The sequence below is a fragment of the Carassius carassius genome, chromosome 39 (assembly GCF_963082965.1).
Source record: "Carassius carassius chromosome 39, fCarCar2.1, whole genome shotgun sequence".
In the NCBI taxonomy this organism is placed as follows: domain Eukaryota; kingdom Metazoa; phylum Chordata; class Actinopteri; order Cypriniformes; family Cyprinidae; genus Carassius; species Carassius carassius.
In genome coordinates, this window is record NC_081793.1 from 17,813,208 (window position 1) to 17,838,416 (window position 25,209).

The window sequence follows — 25,209 nt, forward strand, 5'->3', positions numbered from 1 at the left end:
AAAAGTGAAATCACAATCAACCACCCCTTCAACAGATATTACTTTTGCACAGTAGTCTATATACATATCTACAAATGAACAATAAGCAGAGTACCGAAGTAAACAGAATGTTTATGGGATCATCACAACTAAGTTTCTTCTGCAGGTCTTCTAGTTGTTGATAGTGTTGGCTGCCTCCTGCCTGCATCACATCTTTCAGATGGAAAGCTCCGGGCTGCTGACTGTCAGTTATGATCACAGTGCGTAAGTCTGGTAGTCTGAAAATAAAATAACTCCATCACCCTCTGGACCTCAATATTGATTATGCATATTTTCTCTTTATTACATCATCTGTACCTTGAGCTATTGATTCCTCCAGGTGAGGTTGCCTCCATCTCCGGACAAAGCTGCCTTAACATGTCACCGTACCTTTGGGTCTTGAATTGCGTTGGACAAACAACTGCATTGCACTGCACCTAAAAGAAGCATTAAACCATTAATCATTCATAAACAGTGTTTCCCACAGCCTTACACTGTATTTGTGGTGGCACTTCCCCGCCCCCATATATACATATATATATGCAAATTAATTTTCTGCCAGCAGAAAATTAATAGTGGGAGCGATAGAGTAAACTGATGCCTCAAACTATTTATGATGTACTGACACAAAGCACAATTTATTTGCAACAGGTGCTTTATCGCATCCAGTATAGACATCCTCTAGCAGTTGACAACAGTTCAAAAAAAGAGTGGGCTGGATGTAAGGGGTCCAGAGTAATTTTCTAAGCCCTTTTTATCACTCTGGAGGTGTAAGGTTTTAGAGGTTGGGCAGGGGGAATTAATAATCTCCTCATCAGTCCTGACTGTCTGTTGTCTCTTGACATCTGATTTGGTAGCTTAACCAAACCAGACAGTTATGGATGAACACAGGACGGACTCAGTGATGGTGGAGTAAAACGGTTTCATCAGCTCTTGTGGCTGGTTGAATTTCCGCAGTTGGCAAAGGAAGTACAACCACTGCTGGGCCCTTTTAGCAATGGAGTCTATGTGAGTGTTCCAATTCAAGTCTTGAATGATAGTGGTGCCCAGGAATCTGAATGACTCTACTGCCACAGTGCTGTCCATGATGGTGAGTGGCGGGATTGCAGAGTGGGTGGGGGGAGTTCTCCTGAAGTACATGATCATCTCCACTGTTTTGAGTGTGTTAAACTACAGGTTGTTGTGACTGCACCAGACAGCCAGCTCTTTAACTTGCTGTCAGCAAGCAGACTCATCTCCGTTGTGTATGAGGCCAATGATTGTAGTGTCATCTTCAAATTACGGAGATTGTCAGAGGGGTGTTTTGCAGTGCATTCGCTTGTATACAGGGATAAGAACAGTGGAGAGAACACACACCCCTGAGGGGGACCAGTGCTGAACGTAAGTTTCCTGGATGTGAGTTTACCAAGCCTCACTAGCTACTGCCTGTCAGGATCCTGGTGATCCAATGACAGATTAGAGAGGACACAGAGAGCTGGGTCAGTTTGATAGTATTGAAGGCCGAACTGAAGTCTACAATAAAAGATCCTTGCCTAAACCCCAGGTCTACTGAGATGTTGCAGAATATAATGCATCATCCACAGACTTTTTTGCTCTGTACGCAAACTGAACAGAATCCAGCAAAGCTCCAGTGATGTATTTCAGATAGGCCAACACCAGTGGGACAACACAAGTGTTGTTCCGCGCTGCACTCTGCTGCATTGGGTCCTGCGATCATGCAGGTCTCTAATAGGAAGGTGGCTGTTATGTTCTGACTGAGGCTCTGGATTCTGAGCATAACTTGTTTTTCTATAACGAACTATAAAATATTTTCTATAAAAACATTAATGTCCTGGCAGTGAGAAATACCTTGTTTTATATTTAATTTAATTACATTAATGTTAAGTTAAGATATACAAGAAATATTAACTGCTACTATGTAAAAGGAATACTGCTGTAAAAAAGCACCTTATTTGTTTAAAGTGTTTGCAAACCAAATGTTATTACACTTTTGTTCATATAGCAGTACTTTTAAATGAAAAAAGTACACAATACACTACTTTTGAATTAATTATAATTTTGTGCATAATGCGATTAATTGCGGGCAATCATGCAAATTAAACTATCCTAGCAAATATGGAACAATCCCAATTTATAAAAAGAGACACCGGTTTCACAAGTTTGCCGTGCAGATAGTAAAGCGAGATTAATAGTATGCATATTTGGCGAACTGCCCAGGGAAGGCTCCGAGCTCTGCATCGGCATTCTCCCTCGTGGTGGTTGGATGGATGGTGGGGTTATTGATAGCGGATTGTCCGCGTTGATTATCTGTGTGCACTCCTCACAAAATTTGTTAAAACATCACGTTGTAGGCTACTCTCATAGGAAACAGTCCTCATACTCCGTAAAATGCATTGCACATTGAATCTGAAGTTTTGAGTTGAACTGTTCTGGAACAGTGTTGTGAATACAACTTAACCACTGATTTCTAGTTGTGTCCTCTTTTGGAAGGACAAACAAAGTAGTTTTGCAATGAAAAAAACAGCGTCTCCACGACATGGCACTGGCGGCAACAGAGAGAATAAAAGTTACGCCATCTTTTTTGCTTGAACTTTGGGCAGTGTTATGTAAGTCTTCCCACACAGGGATGTAGACATGTGGGAGCGTGTTAGGACGAGCCATTTTAGAGAGGCGTGGACGAGTCTTAACTTTTATAAAGAATATCTCTTTGGATTTGAGACTTTAGTCTTTGTAACTTTACAGATCTTCTTTATGCACCAATAGCTTGTAACACTCCAAAGAGAAAGGAAATCTTGAAAATTGCATCCTACAACCACTTTAACAGTTAAACAGGCTTTCATTTAAAACAAACACTGTTTTAGTGAAAATAAACCCCAAACATTACTAAGTTTGGACATTCAGCTGTTTGTTGTTCTTTACTACATGTATAAACATTAAATTACCTTTCTGAGTGCAAATTCGACCTCTTGCAATTGATAAGACGGGTTCACCGAAACCTGTAAAATTACAGGTTTCATCAGCTGTTGATAATACTCAGTAATACTCAGATAAACCAAATGTCACAAAAGTCAAAAGCACTCACCAAAATCATCCCTGCCTTAGCTGTGGCAAACTGCAGAAGTACCCACTCATAGATGTTCGGTCCCCACATCCCCAAGCGATCGCCCCTCTTCAGTCCAACAGCCAGCAGACCTGCGGCAGTCTGTTCCACCTGAAATCAAAATACTACCACATTTTTACACCGGCCCTGAAGACAAGTAAGTTGGATTTTTGGTCAATACACCAAATGTTCATTAAATGAGATGACAGGATGTCAACACAATCTTGCAGATTTGCACTTTATAAAATCAATAATATCAGACCTTTGGCATTGCATAAAAGTATCATTGGCTTATTATAGTGTTAGAGGAGGGGCAATGCTCAGTGACTCAGCCCCGCCTAAAAAATCCTGAACACAAAAAAAGTTAAACACTGTTTATCGGTCTAACTCCACAATTCAGTAGATATATGGTTCACAGTCTTTGTGTTTTCAGTAATACATTTCTAACATTTAGAATGTGTTTAGAAACAATTCTCCCAATTGTCTTTACACAGACTTTAAGATAGGTGAATGAATAGCCACAAATAACATTTGACCATTTCATGTTATCATGTCAGTGATTGCTCCATTGGCTTTCATTCTGTTTCATGTACATAACAGAACACCCTCTAAACACATAAAAAGAGATAAAAATGGGTATGTATTGCTCTTAACACCATGTTTCAGCAGGTACTGGATTTCACATGGAATATGTGGTTAAAGCTGATTTAGGTCTGATTAATAAAGTGCTGCTTAGGAATGTGTGGATTTTCTTTTGTAATTATTTTAGGATTTGGCCAAGGTTTCTCATTCCCCACACTTTTGCCATGTGGTTTACCTTTCTCCCACGAGGGGTATAAAAGGGAAGCACCGTGGAAAGTATTTGCAGTCTTATAGGATTCACTTTTCTAATCAGACCTTTGTAAAAAACAAAACGAATGCAAAATCACTCACGTCTTTATAGAACTGAGCAAAAGTCTTGCGAATGTTATCTTGCATAAAAACCAAAGCTTCACGGTCAGGGTGACGCTCCACTGAGCGCTGAAGACACTGGTCCACAGTACTAGAGAGCAGTGAATGGGAAGAGGTGCCGTGAACATAACTGGTAGTCAGGGTTGGGATGCTGGGTGGGCTATTCACATGAACAGCACTGGGGAAAAAAAGAGGAGCAAAAATAAGAGTTTGAGTGTAGAAAAAAAAAAATTCATCCTTGTATGCAAGTATTGAAGTGGGTTCTGTAAACATCCTGAAAACACTGATGTTTATGATAGAAAAAGGTGAAGTAAGGAAATTAAGCTGCACTATTTCTCACTTTAAAGACCCAAGAAGATGGTCTTTTTTTTTTTCAACATGATTTGTGATTTGAACGTTAAAATGGCATCGCAGTTGAAATTAGCACACAGATAAAAGTTCATTTCTTCTGCTGCTACTTATAAAATAAACTCAAAAACACATGGAAAGAAGTATATTATGCTCACTATTTCACATTATCCTACAGAGACCACTCTAATATGCTGATTTGGTGGTCAGGAAACATGAAACATTATCAGTGTTGAAAACAGTATTGCTGCTTAATATTTTTGTTGAAACCGTGATACGTTTTTCCAATATCTTTCGATGAATAGAAGTTCAAAAGTACAGCAATTATGTAATAAGAGTGTTGGATAGTTGTTGTTGTTGTTTAACTTTGATAGTTGGAGTTGTTTTCGAATTTCTAAAAATATTGAGACACAATTCCAAAAGATTAAAATCAATTTGACTAACGTTTGACAACTTCTGACAAATAAATCATAAAGGACGCATTTTTTTACGATTTCTTACCAACTCTGTTGAGAAGCTATGAAAGGAGTCCAGGGTCTCTGCAGAAAATGCTGTGTTTTGCAGAAGTTTACGGTCGTTCGTAGATTAGTCAGAAGAATCTTAGAAGACATCTTTCACCTTTACAACAGTGAACTCTGAAAAATCTTAGTTTAGATTTTTTGATTAAGAAAACCGGTAACGTTACTAGACACGCTCTGGCGTGCTCATATGTGAGATAAACGCACACAACATTAAAATAAAAGACCCGGAGTTATTTATTAATTGCGATAGTAAATCAGTCTACCTTGGCGCTCTTTTTGGCAGTGACAGGTCGCAGGGTCACTTCCGGTGGCATCCCCAAAGTTCGTGGCAGCTGCAGTTTTTTTCCCAGAATTGTATTATTATTATTAATATTATAGATTAATAGATTAGATCATTAATATTATAGATTTTATGGATCAGCTGCCAGGGTTCTTCCCATCACGATCGTTCGTCCCTGTTTCTGACTGCGCCCCCTACCGCCCAAACACACACTTAATAACCATAGACTGTACGTTACCTGTAAAACAGTTATAAGCATATAAATTCGTCCCCGATCATTTTATCGGGCGAGTGTGTTATAGAGGTTTTCAATGGCTGGTGTGGAAGAATATAGATTTAAATTCAAAGAGACAATATAGTCTGTGCATGACCTAATGTCAAGGGGTATGAATACTTTCGCATTGTGTGTGTGTATGAATGTATGTGTATATATACACACACATATATATATATATATATATATATATATATATATATATATATAATGTGTATATATATATATAATGTGTATATATATATATATATATATATATATATATATATATATATACACACACATTATATATATATACACATACACATTATATATATATATATATACACATACACATTATATATATATATATATATATATATATATATATATATATATATATATATATATATATATATATATATATATATATATATATATATATATATACACATATTATATATATATATATACACATATTATATATATATATATACACATATTATATATATATATATATATATATATATATATATATATATATATATCCCCATTACATTTCTGTCCCCCTCACTTACTTCTGAAATCATGGGTGGTGTAGATCATTACATTAAAAATGTTTTATCCATGGCCAGACACCTCCCCAGATATCAATCCCATAAAGACCTGTGGTTAGTCCTCAAAAGGTGAGTGGACAAGCCGAAGCCCACAAATTGTGATTAACTCTGAGAACTAATAAGGCAAGAAAGTGCATGGGTCAACACTGGAAATATTGACTTTTTTTTTTTTTGGTCAATAAAAGTCTTTAAAACTTTTTGTTAAAACTTTTGTACTTGGTTTTTCAGTATACCATAGACCATATACCATAGAAAAATATGGAAAAATAACCTACAAGTACTGAAGCAACAAACTTTGCCAAACACAAAATTTATGTCACTGCCAAAAGTCTGGATGTAGTGTACATGCGGGGGTTTTTAGGGATATCAAATGTTTGGGGATTTGGTCATAAACACACATAAACACACATGTTCATTGGTCTTTAAAAATGAGTGACATTGACAGAATGATCAAGATTCTAACTCTTAGGGGAAATATTATAATATTTTGTAATTATAATTTAAATCTGACACATTTTTAAATAGTTTGTAGTTAAAACAACATCTCAGAAAAATATTATAAGGTTTCAAATCTGAATATTACTTTTTATGAAACGGGGCATCATTTTCATGCATGTCGTCTTTAGAGGACACCAGGACAAACAGCATGTTAAAGGGTTAGTTCACCAAAAAATTAAAATTATGTCATAAATAACTCACCCTCATGTCATTCCAAACCCGTAAGACCTCCATTCATCTTCGGAACACAGATATTTTAGATTTAGTTTGAGAGCTTTCTGTCCCTCCATTGAAAACGTATGTATGGTATACTGTCCATGTCCAGAAAGATAATAAAAACATCTTCAAAGTGGTCCATGTGACATCAGAGGGTCAGTTAGAATTTTTTGAAGCATCGAAAATACATTTATGAATGAAAGTGTGAAAGTTCTGACACAAAACGAAGTTGTTACTTATGTTCACGCTTTCTAAAAGTGGGTAACGTATCACGTAGTAGACTACACCCCTGTAACGTTAGTTATTTATCATCTCAAAGTCTGTGCTTTCATTAAAGCTTCATTTCTTTATAGATAGATAATCCATGTTTACCGCTTTCCTCCCTTGTCTCATGGTTCCCTCGCTTCGCGTGCACTGAGAAAGCTATGGAAGTAAAATAATGTGTTGTGAATTATGTATTTGGGGCTGGTTAGTAAAGGTTTGCATTCACTATGGCACATCCGGTTAGAATGCAAGGACTCTGATGTTTCTTCTTTACTTTTTATTCTCCACTGTAGATATGTGAGTATATGTGGTTTTCTAGCTGCATGCACAAACTTGAAATAAACTTTTGGAGAACACTCATTAGCTCCGCACTAAACTTTCTGATGCAACGCACTTCTATTTCCTTTGGCGGAACTACTTTCAGATGACGCTAAAGCTGTACTGATTCGTAGTTTCAACTGTCAATTAAAAAGCCCACCAATAGCATTCACTGTCCATTGTTTGTTATCACCGTCCTTTACAACATAATGACTTATGTCTTTGAAACAAAAAAGCATGCTGAATAGCACTATCTGAAAAAACAATGCATTGAATTAACAGTACTTGCATTTTAATGCCTTGTATTTCCAGGGCTTGCATCTTTAGGTCCTGAAATTTAATATAGTTGTCCGTTTAAGCTGTGAATATTTCAATTCAAAATATTTCACACACCTTTTCATAATTTTAAATTTCATAATTTAAAAAAATCAATAATTCATATTCACATTCCAGAATTCACTTCCAAAATATTGAATCGGTAAAAAAAAAAAACGATGTATAATATTCAACAGGCAAATTTCGGTCCGTTTTATTTCACTTTCCAAATTCGCTTCCACAACTCAGTGGTTAAAATTCGGCAGATAATTCGCCCTTTCACATCCGGGAGCTGCAGGAATAGACCGAAATTTGCCTGTAATTATTTAATTATTCCGATTTTGTTTCAGGATACCAATTCCCAGTATCTAGTAAAGAATTTAATATAGTTTTCAAGGCCATCTCTTTGGAAATCTGTATGCTGTTTAGAAACAATAACAGTGCTACAGTGACTTCTGTTTATCCCCCTAGCCCTGAATACACTGTGGTTGGTTCTATTTGTTTTTCAATGCATAAATCCAACCAATCCAGGAAAACAGTGTCAATAATGCAAAAATTATAGTTAAAGGCAGTTTATCATTGGATTCAGTTATGTCATCTCTGTTCAATTAAATAGTGTCTGTGCATTTATTTGCAATCAAGTCAACGATATCGCTGTAGATGAAGTGTCCCCAACTAAGCAAGCCAGAGGCGACAGCGGCAAGGAACCGAAACTCCATCGGTGACAGAATGGAGAAAAAAACCTTGGGAGAAACCAGGCTCAGTTGGGGGGCCAGTTCTCCTCTGACCAGACGAAACCAGTAGTTCAATTCCAGGCTGCAGCAAAGTCAGATTGTGCAGAAGAATCATCTGTTTCCTGTGGTCTTGTCTTGGTGCTCCTCTGAGACAAGGTCTTTACAGGGGATCTGAATCTGGGGCTCTAGTTGTCCTGGTCTCCACTGTCTTTCAGGGATATAGAGGTCCTTTCTAGGTGCTGATCCAGCATCTGGTCTGGATACGTACTGGATCCGGGTGACTGCAGTGACCCTCTGATCTGGACACAGACTGGATCTGGTGGCCACGGTGACCTCGGAACAAGAGAGAAACAGACAAATATTAGCATAGATGCCATTCTTCTAATGATGTAGCAAGTACATAGGGTGTTATGGGAAGTGTTTCCGGTTCCGGTTTACCTAATTAATGCAGCCTAAAAATCCTTTAACGGATTTGGATAATAAAAGCATATTAGTATGTTATGTGTATGCCAGGTTAAAGAGATGGGTCTTTAATCTAGATTTATACTGCAAGAGTGTGTCTGCCTCCCGAACAATGTTAGGTAGGTTATTCCAGAGTTTGGGCGCCAAATAGGAAAAGGATCTGCCGCCTGCAGTTGATTTTGATATTCTAGGTATTATCAAATTGCCTGAGTTTTGAGAACGTAGCGGACGTAGAGGATTATAATGTAAAAGGAGCTCATTCAAATAACCTTTTTGGACCCGGTTACTTCAATTCCTTCCTCCATTTCTTATTGGAATAACCTTTTTGATGATATTAAATGGTCATATGTTTGGTCACTTCCTCAGATTTTTTTTCTAACAAATAAAGTTAAAGAAATATCCTATAAAATTATTCAAAGATTGTATCCAGTTAAATACTTTTAAAAAAATTTATTAGTGATATTGATACTTCCTGCTCTTTTTGTGAAGCCTCTTCTGAAACAGTCGATCATTTGTTTTGGGAATGTCCTTTTGCTCGGTCTTTCTGGAATAATATTGATGCTCTGATTGTCCAAAAGGTTTTTTGTAATTTTTATTTATCATATAGACACATTCTTTTTGGGTTTTATGTTAAAGACAAGAATCTAATTAATGCAAGTTTTTGTATAAACCTTCTTTTATATATTGGAAAGTTTCATATCCATAAATTTAAATATATGAAAAGTAAACCCCACTTTAGCTTTTTCAAAGAAGATCTATTTAAATACAATTTCATCTTTTGTTAACAAGAAAGCAATGAAAACATCCAGAATTTCTGCCATGTTTAATATTCTTCCTTAATGTTTTTTCTTTTTTGTGCCCTCTCCTTTTATTTTATTTATTTATTTTTCTCTCTTCTCTTCTCTCTTTTTCTTAAGACTATTGTTGAATAGATTTACATTTATTTTATATTTCCTCTTTTAATGTACACTGAACCATAATTTCTCTTTTGTCTTGAAAGATTGTTTTTATTTCTTGTATGTATCGTCTTGTTTTGTTTGCTAATATTGCAATAAAAAAATAAAAATAAAAAAAAATAAAAAAAAGTTTAAGGAAGACAGCAGATGGCACTAATGCAACACTATGGATGCCTAGTGACGTAAAACTCCAACGAAGAAGAAAAAGGCGGCGGGAACATGAAACAAGTTAGGGACAGTTACTAACATTTCTGTTATGAAGGTAAAATGCATAACTATTATTATCCTACCGGAAAACGTCTTTTAAGTTGACTGTAAATCCGACGGAATCTGATAATGGAGGCTGCGCGGTGCAGTGTGGAGTATTTATCGGAGTTCAGTGACTGTGAGTCAGACTCAGTGCGCGTGCTTCAGGACGGCGTGAGTCTGCTCGTGACCCGCGGAGACCGAGATGTTCTCCTCTTCAGTGTCCGCGAGAGGAGAGTCACGGCAAGTGGACGCCTGCTCTCACTTTTGTATTCAACTATAGTACATTCCTCCATGCTCACTTAATACATGTTGTTTTTCCAGACAGTGATGCTGTTTGAAGCTTCAGTGATACTTTTGGCATTAAGTGAAGATAAACATCGACTTTATGCACTTTGCGCGAACGGTGGGCTTTACTGTACCCCTCTACCACCACAGCTCAGGTAATTTACTAGATTACATACCGATCACGGTTTCTTTAATAAATGATCATTTGGTATTAAATATGTATGTATAAGTGTGTGTGTTAACTTAATTACAGCAAATAAACGTACGTGTTTACTCGAAAACAGACAAAAAATAAATGCTGATTATTTTTGCACTACACAAATCTTAGTCCAATTAAATGCTATTAAGAATGAAAATTCTTGTTTTAGCAACTGTAACAAAGGGGCGGTGCTTAGTAAAGAATTCAAATTCAACAATTAATATTACTTATTGAATTCACGTTTTGTTTAATGGCATAGATATTTTTGGTTTTGTGATTTTTGGTTTCCATGCCTTTTCCCTCTTAGTTCTTCCTCTGTCCGGCTGAACAAAAGTTCTGACAGCGTGCTGTATACTGTACCAGATGAGTCAGTCGTCCTGAAAAATGCCAGCCTACAAGCGTTCACCATAGTCGAGAAGATCCTAGTGACTCTTAGCCTTCACAAGTCTGTTTGGAGTTTTGATCTCTACGAAGAGCCTGGATCCAGGCCCCTTCATAAACTTGCTTGCTTCCAGGTTAATACTCTAAACACATGCCGTTTAAACTTAAAAGACAACGAAAAAAGTGTGAGTTCACCTCCAGTATTGACTTGCATCTACCCTGAAGGATCCACATCAGTCAGCACTGACCTCCATCCACATCTTGAGCCCCATCTTTTCAGGCTTTTATTTGGAGTGGACGCCTCTCTAGTCAAATCTCCAGTCATTCTGTGTGGTTTACCTGATGGACGTATTTGCTACTTTCCTTTGCTCGTTCCCACCCTGGCTGGTCCTGCAGGAGAACAGAGATCCCCGGTCAGAGTCCTTCCGAGTTTAGAGCAGCCAGTCGTATTTATTGGAACCTGCGTCTCTGGAGAACACGGACCTCAGTGTCTTGTTGCAGTTGGTCAAAGAGGCAGACTTCTAATTGTCAGAAGTAAACAAGCAAGCCTGGAAGGAAAAAAGGCAGATTATAGTATGACTGAATTAAAGTGCTTTCATTACACATACATTTGCCATTGCTCTAGTCCAGTGGTTCCCAAACCTGTCCTGGACATTTTGTATGTCTCCCTAATCAGACACACCCAATTTAGTTATTGCAGTCTCTACTAAAGAGCTGATGAGTGGAATCAGGTGTGCTAGATGAGGGAGACATACAAAAGGTGCAGGGGGGGGGGGGGGGGGGTAGTGGCCTAATGGTTAGAGAGTCGGACTCGCAATTGAAAGGTTGTGAGTTCGAGTCTCGGGCCGGCAGGAATTGTAGGTGGGGGGAGTGCATGTACAGTTCTCTCTCCACCTTTAATACCACGACTGAGGTGCCCTTGAGCAAGGCATCAAACCCCCAACTGCTCCCCGGGCGCCGCAGCATAAATGGCTGTCCACTGCTCCGGGTGTGTGTTCACAGTGTGTGTGTGTTCACTGCTCTGTGTGTGTGTGCACTTTGGATTGGGTTAAAAACAGAGTACGAATTCTGAGTATGGGTCACCATACTTGGCTGTATGTCACGTCACTTTTTTTTTCTCACTTTTTTATAAGGAAATATCTTTTCAAAATCTACTAATCATGAGCCAATTTATAGGGGATGTACTATTTTGGTTTTCACACTGGTCTCATATGGTTTGTAAAACCTTTTTACCATTTTGAAAAAAAAAAAAATTTAGTTTTTCGAATACATATTAGTGTACATTAATAATTACTTTCAAAAAAGTTTAAAATATATTTTTCAAGGTATTTTTTTATCCATGTATTACATGTATTATTAATAAATATGAATATGGTTTTAGGGAGTTAAACCACATGACATTTTACAACCTGATCTAATGTTGCCTTGATTTGGCTAAGCAGTGAAGCAGTTTTTATTAAAACATTTTTATAAGAAATAATACTCGATTTTCTGTTTAGAATAATTTAATTTTTTTAATGAAGCTTTTTTTCTCTTAACTTTCATATCAGGACACATTTTTGACTGTATATCACTTAAAATATGAAAATTACTGTACTCCTACTCATTTTGAATATATCTGTAATAACTTAGATTAGTTTTGGTAATCTATAAATCACTTTTTATAGGCTTCAATGAGCATAGTGTACGAGGACCAGTGCTGTGTGCCTGTGTTGATGATAAGCGGCTGTACTACAGCTCTCTCAATGACCTACATGCTCTTCAGCTCACCACAACTTCTTCATCAGAAGCGACAGGAACTGAATCCCAAATGCAAGCTCTGACCTCTGACAGTCTTGGTGTATGCAGGGTTATAGCACTTGCTGGGTCATATACTAACCCCACAGGTACAGTACATTAATTATGATGAATCTCTATGCTATTTACCAGACTTTTGCAGTATTTTAAGTCATTAACACAGTGTTCGTTTTCGAATTTAAAGGATCTGTGCAGCTTTTGGCAGTATCTTTGAGCGGAAGACTGCTTTGCGTGAACCTTCCTCAAGGATCTGAAAAAGCAAATGTTCCCAGGTTGCCCTCATCTCTGGCAGGTCAAAGAGTGAAGGACCTCTTGGCTTCCATCGCAAACATCTGGGAGAGGTCTGTTTCATGCTTCATCATTGAAAAGACTACTGGTTTTCCAGCAGCAAAAGCTAAATGTCACTTTTTGAGTTTAGTTTGATTTATTTTAATTTTAGTTTATCTAATAATCATAGTTGTTCTTGGGGGGGAAACTAAAATTTTAGTACATAAAAATATTTTTTTATGAATTCGTTTTTTGTTGTTGTTTTTCACATTTAAAACAATCAAAAATATTATCACGTCATTGACACTTTTTTTTCTCCTTCTGCAGGGCAGAATCCTTAAAACACAAGCTTCAGGAGAAAAATGAGTGTCTCAAACATCTTAATCAAGTCATAAATGTTTACAGCCTACTGTTGGACAAACATTGGAATGAAAAGGCGTGTAATATGGGCACCAAGCATCCAATCAGCTGTTGTGGTGTAGTTAGATGGAGCTCGTTGCTCCAAAGAGACTCTTTGACTCTCACATGTGTGCTTGAAAATTCAAGTGGATGTACACTGGAACATGGCTGGACTTTGTGCATTCAGGTCCATCCATTATCCAAGGGTCCAAATATGGAAGGCTCATCTAGGACATACTCATTCCCATTCATGAAACTGGATTCTGGTCAGAAATTGGATGTAACCATCCCCCTTGAAAGCACTGGCGGGCTGTCTCTGCCAGTGAAAGTCTACTGTTCTCTCGTCTTCTCCCTTTCTGCTCTGATTAGTCCTGCAGCATCTTCTCCTGATGTTTCCCAGCTCCTAACAGAGACAGGCTCCATCAGTGCACCTTTGAGTACTTTAACAGTTGACTGGCTAGATGCTTTAAGGCTAGATGGATCATTTTCTCATGGTAACATCCGACACCACACTGTCACAGATGCCATCCAAGCCTTCCTACATTCCAGAGGAGCGTTAACCAGAGATTCTGATACTACTACCAAGTCAGGACCCATCGCAGTGATGGTCAAGGTATCATCAGAGCTTCTAAAAAACAAACTGCACCTCTCGGCAACCAGCAGTGCAGAAAGATGCATGTCTGTGCTGAACTGGTTGGTATCACCTGAGGCCAGAAGACAAATGTCGGTACAAAGTCCAGTGGTTTGTGCCTATGGCCCAGATGGATGTTCTGTCAAGCTTCTGGTCAGAGAGGTGCTGACTTTATACTACTAATTATTCATTTATGATCATAAGGTCTGTAATTTAGAATGAGTTACCCATGTCTTTCCTCAAGGTAACACTGGGAGATTTCTGTTCTGATGGAGCTCTTGAAGTCTTGGAGATTCGGGTGGAAAGTTCATCTGTGGCAGCGGTGTGTGGACTGCATCATGCCATTCTAAAGCGCCTTCAGGTACTTTATTATAAAAGTATTTTCATTTTTCGAATGTGGACTTACAATAGAATCTAACTTACTGAATAGATCATAACATGTTAGGGGTGGTGCTAGCGCAGTGGATAAGACACATGTCTTTGGTGTGAGAGACCCGGGTTCGAATCCACTCTGAGACACCAATGTGTCCCTGAGCAAGACACTTAACCCCTAGTTGTGCGACCTCTGACATATGTGGCAATTGTAAGTCGCTTTGGATCAAAGCGTCAGCTAAGTGAATAAATGTAAATGTTCAACAGGTCTTGCTCAGAGACTCGGCTGTGAAATGTGGTCGAACTAAACAGTTAAAGTCACAGAGCTTGTTTGAAGCCATACGGCAAGTTGAGGTAGATCTGATTTCCTTACATTTATCTGTTTATTTCACTTTAACACTGTGATTTGTATTGATTCACATGTATCAGACAGTTTTGCTTAAATCACATGCAACAATATACTTTTTTTTTTTCTATTTTCAGTCTCTTTATAAAGACCTTCAGGATGCTCAGAATCAAGCAGCTCTTGGTGGCACAATGAAGATGAATAAGAACTCTGAAATCCTGTTCCGCATTTTTCTGCAGCTGAGGGCAAATCCACTGGTCATTCTCTGATTGAAGTACACCATCATAATTCTTTATAACATATTTTTAAAACAGAGGTTGTTATTCTGTACTGTTTTACTTTTAGGATACAAATCCCATGCGTTCCTTTTTGTGTGTCCAAGTCATCATCAATTATTCCATAATCAATAAAACACTGTCTATATTAAAAGAGGTATGGAAAAAAGTATTGAGGAAAAAAACTTTTTAAAGACTAAGGTCTAATCTTGTCCACGAAGAATATAATTTATCAAAACTAAGTATTTACCAACAATAAATGTGGGTAAATGCAGTCTGTGAGTGTGTATTAAAGTTTCTGTAAAATAAATCCACGTATTTGATACTTTAGTCCACTGGTTGTGTCTCCAGATTGAAAAGCTTTTCTTTGAGCCGATAGTATCTGCCGCCTTTAGCCATGAGCTGCTGGTGTGTTCCCTGCTCCACGGTTTCACCTCCCTCCATGAAGATAATGTGGTCTGCTTTCTCTACAGTCTCCAAACGATGAGCTATCACCAGTACTGTCTGATCCTTTACGTTATTCAGCACATCTTGAACCTGGACAATAAGATCATGAATAGATACTGAGAACCACAGAATTGATCATGTTAAAGCATCTTAAAAATAACATGCAGGTGTTTAAGATATTAGGATTATTTTAGTATTAATTCCAGAGGAGTCCGTACAGCTTGTTGTGTGCTGCAGTCCATGTGGCTGGTGGCCTCGTCCAAGATGAGAATCTGTGGGTTTCTTATCAGGGCTCTTGCTATGGCAATGCACTGCTTCTGCCCTGCAGACAGCTGGTCACCACACTCGCCAACATCTACAGAGAAAGCGTCCAGATTTAACATAGTCGTTTTAACCAAGTTTTTATTTTATTTATGGGAATGCATGATATATCAGTACCATATCGATTATCTCCCCAGTTTTATCTACCTGTGTCATAGCCTTCTTCCAGTTTGCTTATGAAGTTGTGTGCATTGGCTTTCTGAGCAGCTTCTTTTACTCTTTCAAGTGTGCAGTCCTTTAAACCGTATTCAATATTATATTTCACCGAGCCAGAGAAAAGTACAGGATCCTGGGATACCATTGCCACCTAGTCCAAATGACAGAGAATGATGTATCAATTTACATACTACTGCGCATTTCACCAAACCATCCAACAGAATTGATTGTTTGCACATCTCCCCTCTAGTAACACGGTTATAAATGCTGGTGCATCACTCCTTGCCTTTTTATGTAAGTACTGGTGTTGGTATTGGTACAGAGGTTCTCCATCCAGTAACACCTCACCCTCTTGTGGCTCATAGAACCTCTGCAGCAAGCAGACACAAGAGGTCTTCCCACCACCTGAGGGTCCTACCAACGCAGTCAGCTTCCCTGGACTCAATTCCAATGTAACAGACTGCAAAAATTCAACAATGAGTCCCATGCAAATTCTTTTAGTTTCTCTCATCTGCTTATGTAGTATTAACCAAAACCTACCTTAAGTGCTTTTTCATTAGGGCGTGAGCGGTAGGAAAAGGTAACCTTTTCAAAGGTTAATCTTCCCTCAACTTTCTCTGGGGCCAAATCACCTGCCTCTCTCATCTGTGTCTTCCTGTCAAGCAGCTGGAACACCTTCACTGCTGATCCCACGGTATTCAGCATGTCTCCATAGATATATACAAGATGCTGAGAATATAATGATGGACAGAGTTTAGTCTCTCTAAATTAAGAGTCATATTACTGTTAAATTCTACCAGCCAGTCATACCTTCATGTTGGTCACCATGTCCTTCTGATAAAATACAAATGCAAGGAGGCTGCCGCTGCTAAGCTTTCCAGAGGAGATGAGATTTCGGCCTAGGAACAGCATTGCTACCTTCAAGCCTACTGTAATGAACTAGAATGCAATGAAAGAAGAATCAATGAAATGGAACACAATTTCTATTTTGGAGACCGGTACATGCAAATCAGGACTGTATATGATTTACCCTGCGTATTAAGAGATGGGTGGCACTGTATATGCCTTTACGCCTCAGAACCTGGAGCTTTCGGTTAAGAGTCTGTTCATATCGCTGCTGCTCCTGATGCTCTGCCTTAAAACTGCGCACAGTCTTCATCGATCCAATGACAGAAGATGCCAACTCCGTAGTCTCTGCATTACAGTCCTGAAGCTCTTTGGCTATTTTCTGATAAGAAAGATGAGAATCTATGAATTCATTACAGTGTAATTCTACCTTTTTTTGTATTTGTTGACAAAAGTTTTCTGGAGAGGTCAAAGTAATAAGGAAACCAACATGAAGGTTTACTTACCTGGGAGATGTTGTTGTATGAATTCTGAATGAAAGCAAGAAGTGGCATTTCGATGCAGGTGAGGAGGGTTAACTGCCAGGATAGTCCCAGCATAAAGTACAACATGCCACATGTCTTCACGAAACTCCGCAGTAACACATTCACATTCATGGCCACAGAACGACCCATTTTATCAGTGTCAGAGACCAAGCGTGACGTGAGACTTCCTGTAAGAGAGAAAATTGGGTTTCTGAGGCATGGTTTTAAATAATATATTATCACATGCACTATTTAGTAGCTTTGTCTACTTTCAAAATCATACTCAAATATGCAGAGTAATGCAGTCTCGCAAGACGTGTTTTTAACCTTCTGGCGATCTTCATTCATTTAAGAAGAATTTTATTTATGCATTTTTAAAGTGTTTTACTTTTTTTGGAATGATAAAAAAACTTTGTGACTTTTGTGGCACTTGCTATTTGAATACATACAAAAATTGTTTGATTCTGAGGCAGCTGGGTAAAAAGAGTTGATTCCACTCCGATGAAACAAGTCCTCGGCCTATTGGATTATACTGTGGTCAAAACTCGAGAAGCATTTTCTTTTTATTTTTAAATTGAGCAACTTGTTCACTTGTTTTTTTTAAACATGACTGGACTGTTCACAATTGCATCTAAAACATGCATTTAGAAAATAAAGTGAGTTTTTATTTCTCTGGCAAATGTTTACTTAAAGACAATTAGCCCTACAAGGCCACTGAAGTAAAGGGACAGGTACCTGTTTTGTTTTCTTCAAAGAAGCTTATCTCCTGCTTCATGAGGTTCTGGAACAACATGTTTCGTATTCTTTTGTTGAGCCTGCTGAGGCTACACATGAACATCCCGCCGCGCAAACCACTGAACAAGGAGCTTAAAGACACAACAAATGAACAATTAATTCCAAAAACAAAACCAGTTTGTCCTTTTTAAGATATTTTCATGGCAGTGATTTTACACTGACCTTCCGAGTGAGCAAAGTGCCAAGAGTCCAATAGCCCATGAGAAATTGGTGTGCTGGTACTTTCCACTCAATATGTCAATAACTTTGCCAATGCAGTATGGGATGAATGTCTCAACTATTAAAAAACATTTTTTTAAATAATTTTTGATTACTCTGGATCTAGTTTCTTCAATGTAGATAAAAGATGCACTGTAATCAGGTTTTGGATTTAAAATTAAGAACTAATTTTCTAGTTTTCTCAACCATGAGAAACACTCACACAGTGCTGCCAGGCTGAGGAAGAGGAATGCAGCCCCTAGATGAAGATAGTCAGGCTTGGAGTATCGAATGACCCTCATTAGGAGTGCTTTGGCCTCTTCATCTTTCTTCTGGTTTCTGGCACCCTTAGATGATCCACCATGTGGGAATGCCATCTCCCACATAATATATGTGAGGGTAGATGTAGCTAAGCTCAGGATCACCATGCCAGGATCAGGAACAGGAGTGAAGCCTCTCATGGTCCCTTGCAGCATTGTCTGCATACTGTCAAACACTGGCGGTAGGAAGCTCAGTAGAGCTACCCAGCGCTTCAGGAGAGGCTGAATGCTGCTGTCAGCAAAAATTGTGCTCAATGCATAAAGCACAACACAGCTGATGGCCCTGAGAGCCCACAGACACCATAGATCCAGACTGCCCTCTCCATCCAGCCACAACAGTGCCAACCACACACAAGCCCAGATGGCAAGATCACAGCACAACAGGCAGAAATGCACTGCCACGGTTCTATAGATGGGGTGAGCCTCTGAGGTCATCTGAAAAGATAAAGATGAATCAGATAAGCCAGTCTAGAATAGTTTCAAAGCCTGGTCACACTAACGTTAGTCTGCTGGCTGGTTTTAGCGGTGTGTCCAAATGAAATCCATTTAACGTTACAAGCTAAGGCTAGCAAACCAACTTAGGTTGGTTTACAATGTTTTCAGCGGCATCAATCTTCTCTAGTGCATTTAAATATAGGATATAAGCGCTATACAATATAAAGAGATAAACAATATATGTCTTCGTACCATTAGCTTCTCCCGTTGCAGTTTGTCGCAAGTTCACTTTTGGTTTCACTTTCACACTTCTGGGCGGCGTCAAAGCTGGTTTTCAGATCCATTTCGATTACGAATATGATAATCGACTTAGAAAATACATTTAAAAGCCGCATAGTTTGTTTAAAACGAGGTAGTGTGCATAAAAAACGTTTTTATTTCATATTGCTCTGTCTTGTGCGTATGACGGTTCATGACGTTGTACGCTGCGTCGCCTCGTCTACTCACCCGCTGTGGACGCTGTTTGGCGCGTTCTTCAAGCGGCCAGCAGAAAGCGCTGTTTAGTGAATATCATCAATCATATGGGTGATTTCATAAATGTGCAGCCCTTTATTTCCCTCGTGAGCAAGTGTGTAAACAAAGATTTTAACAATAAAAAACTATCTCCAACATTTACTATCATTATAGCAATATATACAGTACAGACCAACAGTTTGGAAACATTACTATTTTTAATGTTTTTGAAAGAAGTTTCTTCTGCTCATCAAGCCTGCATTTATTTGATCAAAAATACAGAAAAAAAACAGTAATATTGTGAAGTATTATTACAACTTAAAATAATAGTTTTCTATTTGAATATACTTAAAAAAAATAATTTATTCCTGTGATGCAAAGCTGAATTTTCAGCATCATTACTCCAGCCTTCAGTGTCACATGTAACATCCAGTCTATCACGTGATCATTTAGAAATCATTCTAATATTCTGATTTATTATGAGTGTTGGAAACAGTTCTGCTGTCTAATATATTTGATGAATAAAAGGTTAAAAAGAACTGCATTTATTAAAAAATATATATATAATAATATATATTCTAATAATATATTTTCTTTACAATCACTTTTAATCAATTTAACACATCCTTGCTGAGTAAAAGTATTGATTTTATTTAAAAAAAAGAAAGAAAAAAATTACTGACCCCAAATTACTGACCAGTAGTGTATAGTTATTACAAAATATTTATATTTTAAAAACATAGCTTTTTTTATCCTTAAAAAGTATCACATGTTCTGAAAAAATATTAAGCAGCAGAACTGTTTCCAACTTTGATAATGAATCATCATATTAGAATGATTTCTAAAGGATCATATGATAATGATCCAAAAAATTCAGCTTTGCATCACAGCAATAAATGATCATTTAAAGTATAATACATTTAAAAACAATCTGTATTTTTTTAATCAGATAAATGCAGGCTTGATGATTAATGTTTCCAAACTTTTGGTCTGTCCTGTATATAGCAATATAGTACGTTTATTTATTCTTTTCATTGCAATAATAGAATGCAGTTTATTATGACTTAAATACATTTAATACATTCTTTGTCTGGTAGAATGTTTTCCATTTTTTTATAAGAATTTGTGGAATGACCAATAATGTTGGTCTTTTCTGCAAACATTAAGCAGAAGGATGAAGATGGGTTTACCTACACATCCAAGATAAGCCAAACCATAATATAATACCGTTAATAACTGCATAATTGCTTACTGATAGCAATACATAAATAATAATAATAATACTAAATCAGAGCATTTGTCTGCTTACATCTTTATTATTAAATTTTAACGGAGTACAGAATTTTTTTTTTATTCTAGTTAATAGTTTGTATTATACATTGTATAAATGACACTCTCTCGGGGGTAATCATAGCCCTTTCTGCTTATATAAGCTGGTCATTTGCTTTGGCAAAGTAACAACACCAGAGCAGCTACACAGCAACCAGCAAGAGTTTACAGGAGGAGTTTAAATATAAATCAGCACGAAGTGAAATATGACGCTTGTTCTGTTCAGCAGTGAATAATAATTCATGACACTGCTGCACACTCTGCACCTTCAGTTCAAATACAATCTTATTCAGTACTAATCCTAACAAACCAACCTACCCAAGGGCACATATTTAAGATTAGTCATACTCAAGCACACACTGAGAACCAGAAAACATCAAGTCTCAATATGAAATATCTCTTGGTTAAATTATGTCTGTATATGGACTGAGACAACCTTAAGAGCCTATGTGCAATAATAACAAAACCATTTTCTACTGATTTATTATACAGTACCTTTCCTACCCTTTGGGAACTGACCAACAATCTTCCTTAAGGGTCAGGTCTTTCAGTGCTTAGTCTCATGACACAAAAAGTGTCTAAAAACAACACAGTGTGATGTTTGGGGTCAGTAACATATTTTAAGAAACTAATACTTTTATACAGCAAAGTTGCATTAAATTAAGTGTTGGTAAAGACATTTATAAATAAATAAAATAAATGCTGTTCTTTTTTAACTTTCTATTAATCAAAATTAAAATAAAAAGTATTATGGTTTTCATAAGAATATTAAGCAGCATGACATAATAATAAATAATAATAATTGTTTCCTGAGCATGTGACACTGAAGACCGGAGTAATGGCTGATAAAATTCAGCTTTACCATCACAGAAATAATTTAAATTTTTAAATATGTTCGAAAAACAGATATTTGAATTGGTAATAATGTTTCACAATATTACTGTTTTTACTATATTTTTAATCACATAAAAGCAGACTCTGTGAGCATATGAGACATCTTTCAAAGATCTTATCAACCTCAAACTGTCAAACAGTAGTGTAACTAGCAAACTGAATATTACAAGCATGAGATGAATCAAATCTGTCACAATGCTCAATATTTCCTGACTTGAATTAGCTTAATTTTCTGGGCAAAGAACTAAAGCATTCTGTCATTTAGATCAGGAATGAAGTAGCATTTATATTATTTACTTGAATTCAAAGGACTGTATTAACGGATGTCACTGTGGCTCTCTATGCTCTAGAAGGCGAACCGGTGATGTGAGACCAGGATGTTTGCAAAAGCCAGTGTCAGATAACAACATACAAAAAAACAGGGTTTGATGTTGAAATAATATAGTTATAAATAGCACATTCTATGATACTAATAAACGGCAAAGAAACATATTTTTGTACCTGATACGGATCCCGATTACAAGGACATAAATAACTCTGACTCAGGTCATACATTTGTGATTTTTTTCTGCCTCTGATGATGGGTTATTAGTCGTGTCCCCATCTGTAGGCACACTGCTGTACTGGCAGTCAGTCCATGGGCAAATTGATTGCAGGCTCAGCTGGAGACCCAGACGCTGGTGAACTGTTCTTCTGGGCTGCATCACGGGAATCCAGCCAGTAAAAGGAAACCATAAGGAACAGAGCTGATAAGGCCACTGAGATGCTGCAGGCCAGGAACACGTATGTGTACTGGTCAGTACGGTCCACAAGGATTCCTGTAACACAGGTGCAGGGTTATTTGCAGTTTATTTTGTATCTATAAATCAAAATAAAAACACTAGATCTAAATATATTCAAATTTAATAAAAATCTGCTCGATCATCATTATTTTGAAAATAACTACCAAAACATGAGTCATGCATGACTGTGTAGGGGCCTTCTAGAATACAGGTGAACACTAAAGCGTGTACTTAGTAGCACTCCAAGGTGCTAGGCAGCACTTGGCTCAACTAATGACATTTCTGGTCAGATTGAGAACACAGCCTTCGCTCCGACCAACACGTAAATCCAGCTTAGAGCTGTTTTAATGGAGCACAAATTTCATACATTTTGCTGAAACATGTATGTATCACACATATATTTCATTATATATCATAGTGATTCTTCTTTAAATGATAAGAATGTTTGGGAATGTCTTTGAATTAATTTTTAAATGAATTTTTATGGGACTTGCCTTTGGCAGGACAGTTGATATGTGACAGGAAAGAACATTCATTTCCTGATCTGAGACCAATTTAAACTTGGGATAAGAGCAGCGGGAAAAACTTTTTTTTTAGCATCACGATTTTAGGGTAAGTTTGATATTAATTTATAATGGAAACTGTATTTTGTAGGTCCCATAACTGGTCACTATTTGTTTGCTTGCTCTAGTTTATTTTAGATAATAAAACTCAACCAACTGTAGATGAGGGTCAACAAAAAAAATAGAAATGAATAATTAGAAAAAATATATCAAACCAAGATTTGTTTTTTAAGACTGTAATAATATTTGACAATATTACTGTTTAGCTTTTGTGAGGATAAGAGACTTCTTTCAAAATGATTAAAAAATCTTCCAAACTGTTGACCAGTAGTGTAGCAGTAAAGCATAAAGTGCCTCACAAAGCATAAAATCTAAACACATTAAATATATAATGAAACACGTTAGCAATACAAGTAGTGATTGTTTCAATAAATATTTGGTTATAAAGGTGCATTCAAAAGAGTTACAAATGCTGTTTAAAATAGTTTAAGATGGAGTATATCATGCCACACTTGAAGATATATCGACTTTCCAAAAGTATTTCATCTCAACCAATTTTCTTATTAAATTTACTGAGAGGTGCTGGACGAGGCGTATATTTACAGTACCTATGTAATCCATTTCTTACAGTAACCCATGAAGGAATAAAACGTGCAAATGTTTGTACTTCAGCAGCACTTTATTGCCTGTAAAGGTTGTGAATGACTCTCTAGAAACATCCCTGTTGTCTATAGAATCTATAGTTGTTGTCTCGAGTCTAGGGTAGATGCAAATGTAGAAATACCAGCATGACCACATTTAAAACATGTCTCTGTCTGTTTTGGTATCTGGAGTTTAGAGGCCAGTAGATCATGTTTGGGCTGTGCTCTGGGAGTCATAAACATTCAGGCAGTGACGTGGTGGTGTCGACATACAAAATACATCATTCAAAACACAAAGTTTTCACGTTACCTGCGAGAGGAGGTCCTATCAGGAGCGTAACGCTTTCCATGATAGACAACAGGCCGAGCGCAGATGGGAATCGACTCATCTCCACCGTGTCCATCAGGACGGTGAACATCAGCGAGCCTACCACGCTCATGGACAGTCCGTACGCCAGCACATACATTAACAGCACTGTGAAACTTGCAGAAATGCAGCAAATACTATTACTGAGTCCATTTATTAGAAGTGCGGCTGAGAAAACATAGATATGCCGACCTTTAAACCAGGGCAGACTGAAGAGCACTCCAACGGTAGGCCGCACAATGATGTTGACAAAGCCCAGGATGGAGAGCAGCAGGGCAGCTCTGCTTGGATCCATTTTGTGAGCTGATGCGTACGGGACCAGGTAAATAAGCGGCACCACAAACCCCAGCATCATCCAAGTGATGCCCAGTGAAAACACCCGAAAACGCAGGTTACTACAGAAGAGGTCAAAGGCCATGTGTTTTCTGAGGGACGATGTTAAACTCTGAAAGATCGCTAGCGTGCATCTCTTTTTGCCTGGGGGTCTGGAACCGTTGCTCATCACCTCTGTCTTTCTGGGCTTGCGAGGCCTGACCGGTCTCATAACAGCTCCACAAACACAGCAGTTGAGCAGCACAGCACCAAGTACCAGAAAGCTCCCTCTCCAGCCCAGCATGCTGTGCAGATAGTCACCTAAAAAGGGCAATGTACACAGACCCAGAGCAGTACCAGTGGAGGACATTGCATTGGCAAACGGACGACGGCGCACAAAGTAGTGGCCAAGTATTGTGACAGCAGGTTGGAAGCTGAAACAGAAACCCAGACCTGAGAAGCAAACAGAGGGTTATAATTATATTGAACTGACTGATGGATGAAGTTCATTGTACTTTGCTAACTAACAGTGAACAGCTATTATTTACTTACATGCCAACTATCAAAACTGTAACTGTAAATACATCTAATAATAATAATAATATTTATTGTTGTTGTTATTATATGATTTAATAAATAAAAACCAATCAATTGAAAACTAATTCATTTATTATTACTAGTTACTACTTAATAATAATTCTTGTTATATGGTTT

At 37.6% G+C, this 25,209-nt stretch overlaps 3 protein-coding genes and 1 pseudogene across 3 annotated transcripts in view; 1 reads left to right on the forward strand and 3 right to left on the reverse strand.

Moving 5' to 3' along the window:
• LOC132121074 (medium-chain acyl-CoA ligase ACSF2, mitochondrial-like) overlaps positions 1-5,043 on the reverse strand; it is a 28,515-nt pseudogene extending 23,472 nt beyond the window's left edge.
• Positions 1-25,209, reverse strand: part of LOC132121517 (monocarboxylate transporter 6-like) — a 175,080-nt gene that overhangs the window by 144,724 nt on the left and 5,147 nt on the right. Inside the window, 3 exon segments of the mRNA XM_059530999.1 lie at positions 22,367-22,465; positions 22,467-22,648; positions 24,127-24,948. Coding sequence (XP_059386982.1) covers positions 22,373-22,465; positions 22,467-22,648; positions 24,127-24,948 — 1,097 coding nt within the window. The 3' untranslated portion in view covers positions 22,367-22,372.
• On the forward strand, positions 10,014-15,238 carry faap100 (FA core complex associated protein 100). The gene is made up of 9 exons (XM_059530986.1): positions 10,014-10,344; positions 10,426-10,540; positions 10,892-11,538; positions 12,633-12,851; positions 12,947-13,103; positions 13,357-14,221; positions 14,304-14,420; positions 14,699-14,785; positions 14,915-15,238. Exons 1-9 carry the CDS (start codon positions 10,188-10,190, stop codon positions 15,044-15,046), a joined length of 2,496 nt encoding a protein of 831 aa, XP_059386969.1. The 5' UTR covers positions 10,014-10,187; the 3' UTR covers positions 15,047-15,238.
• On the reverse strand, positions 15,271-19,578 carry LOC132121510 (antigen peptide transporter 2-like). The gene is made up of 12 exons (XM_059530987.1): positions 19,347-19,578; positions 18,563-19,094; positions 18,304-18,418; positions 18,082-18,212; positions 17,329-17,534; positions 17,007-17,204; positions 16,787-16,915; positions 16,517-16,705; positions 16,263-16,436; positions 15,968-16,127; positions 15,718-15,854; positions 15,271-15,589 (listed from the first exon to the last, which is right to left on the reverse strand). Exons 1-12 carry the CDS (start codon positions 19,347-19,349, stop codon positions 15,380-15,382), a joined length of 2,184 nt encoding a protein of 727 aa, XP_059386970.1. The 5' UTR covers positions 19,350-19,578; the 3' UTR covers positions 15,271-15,379.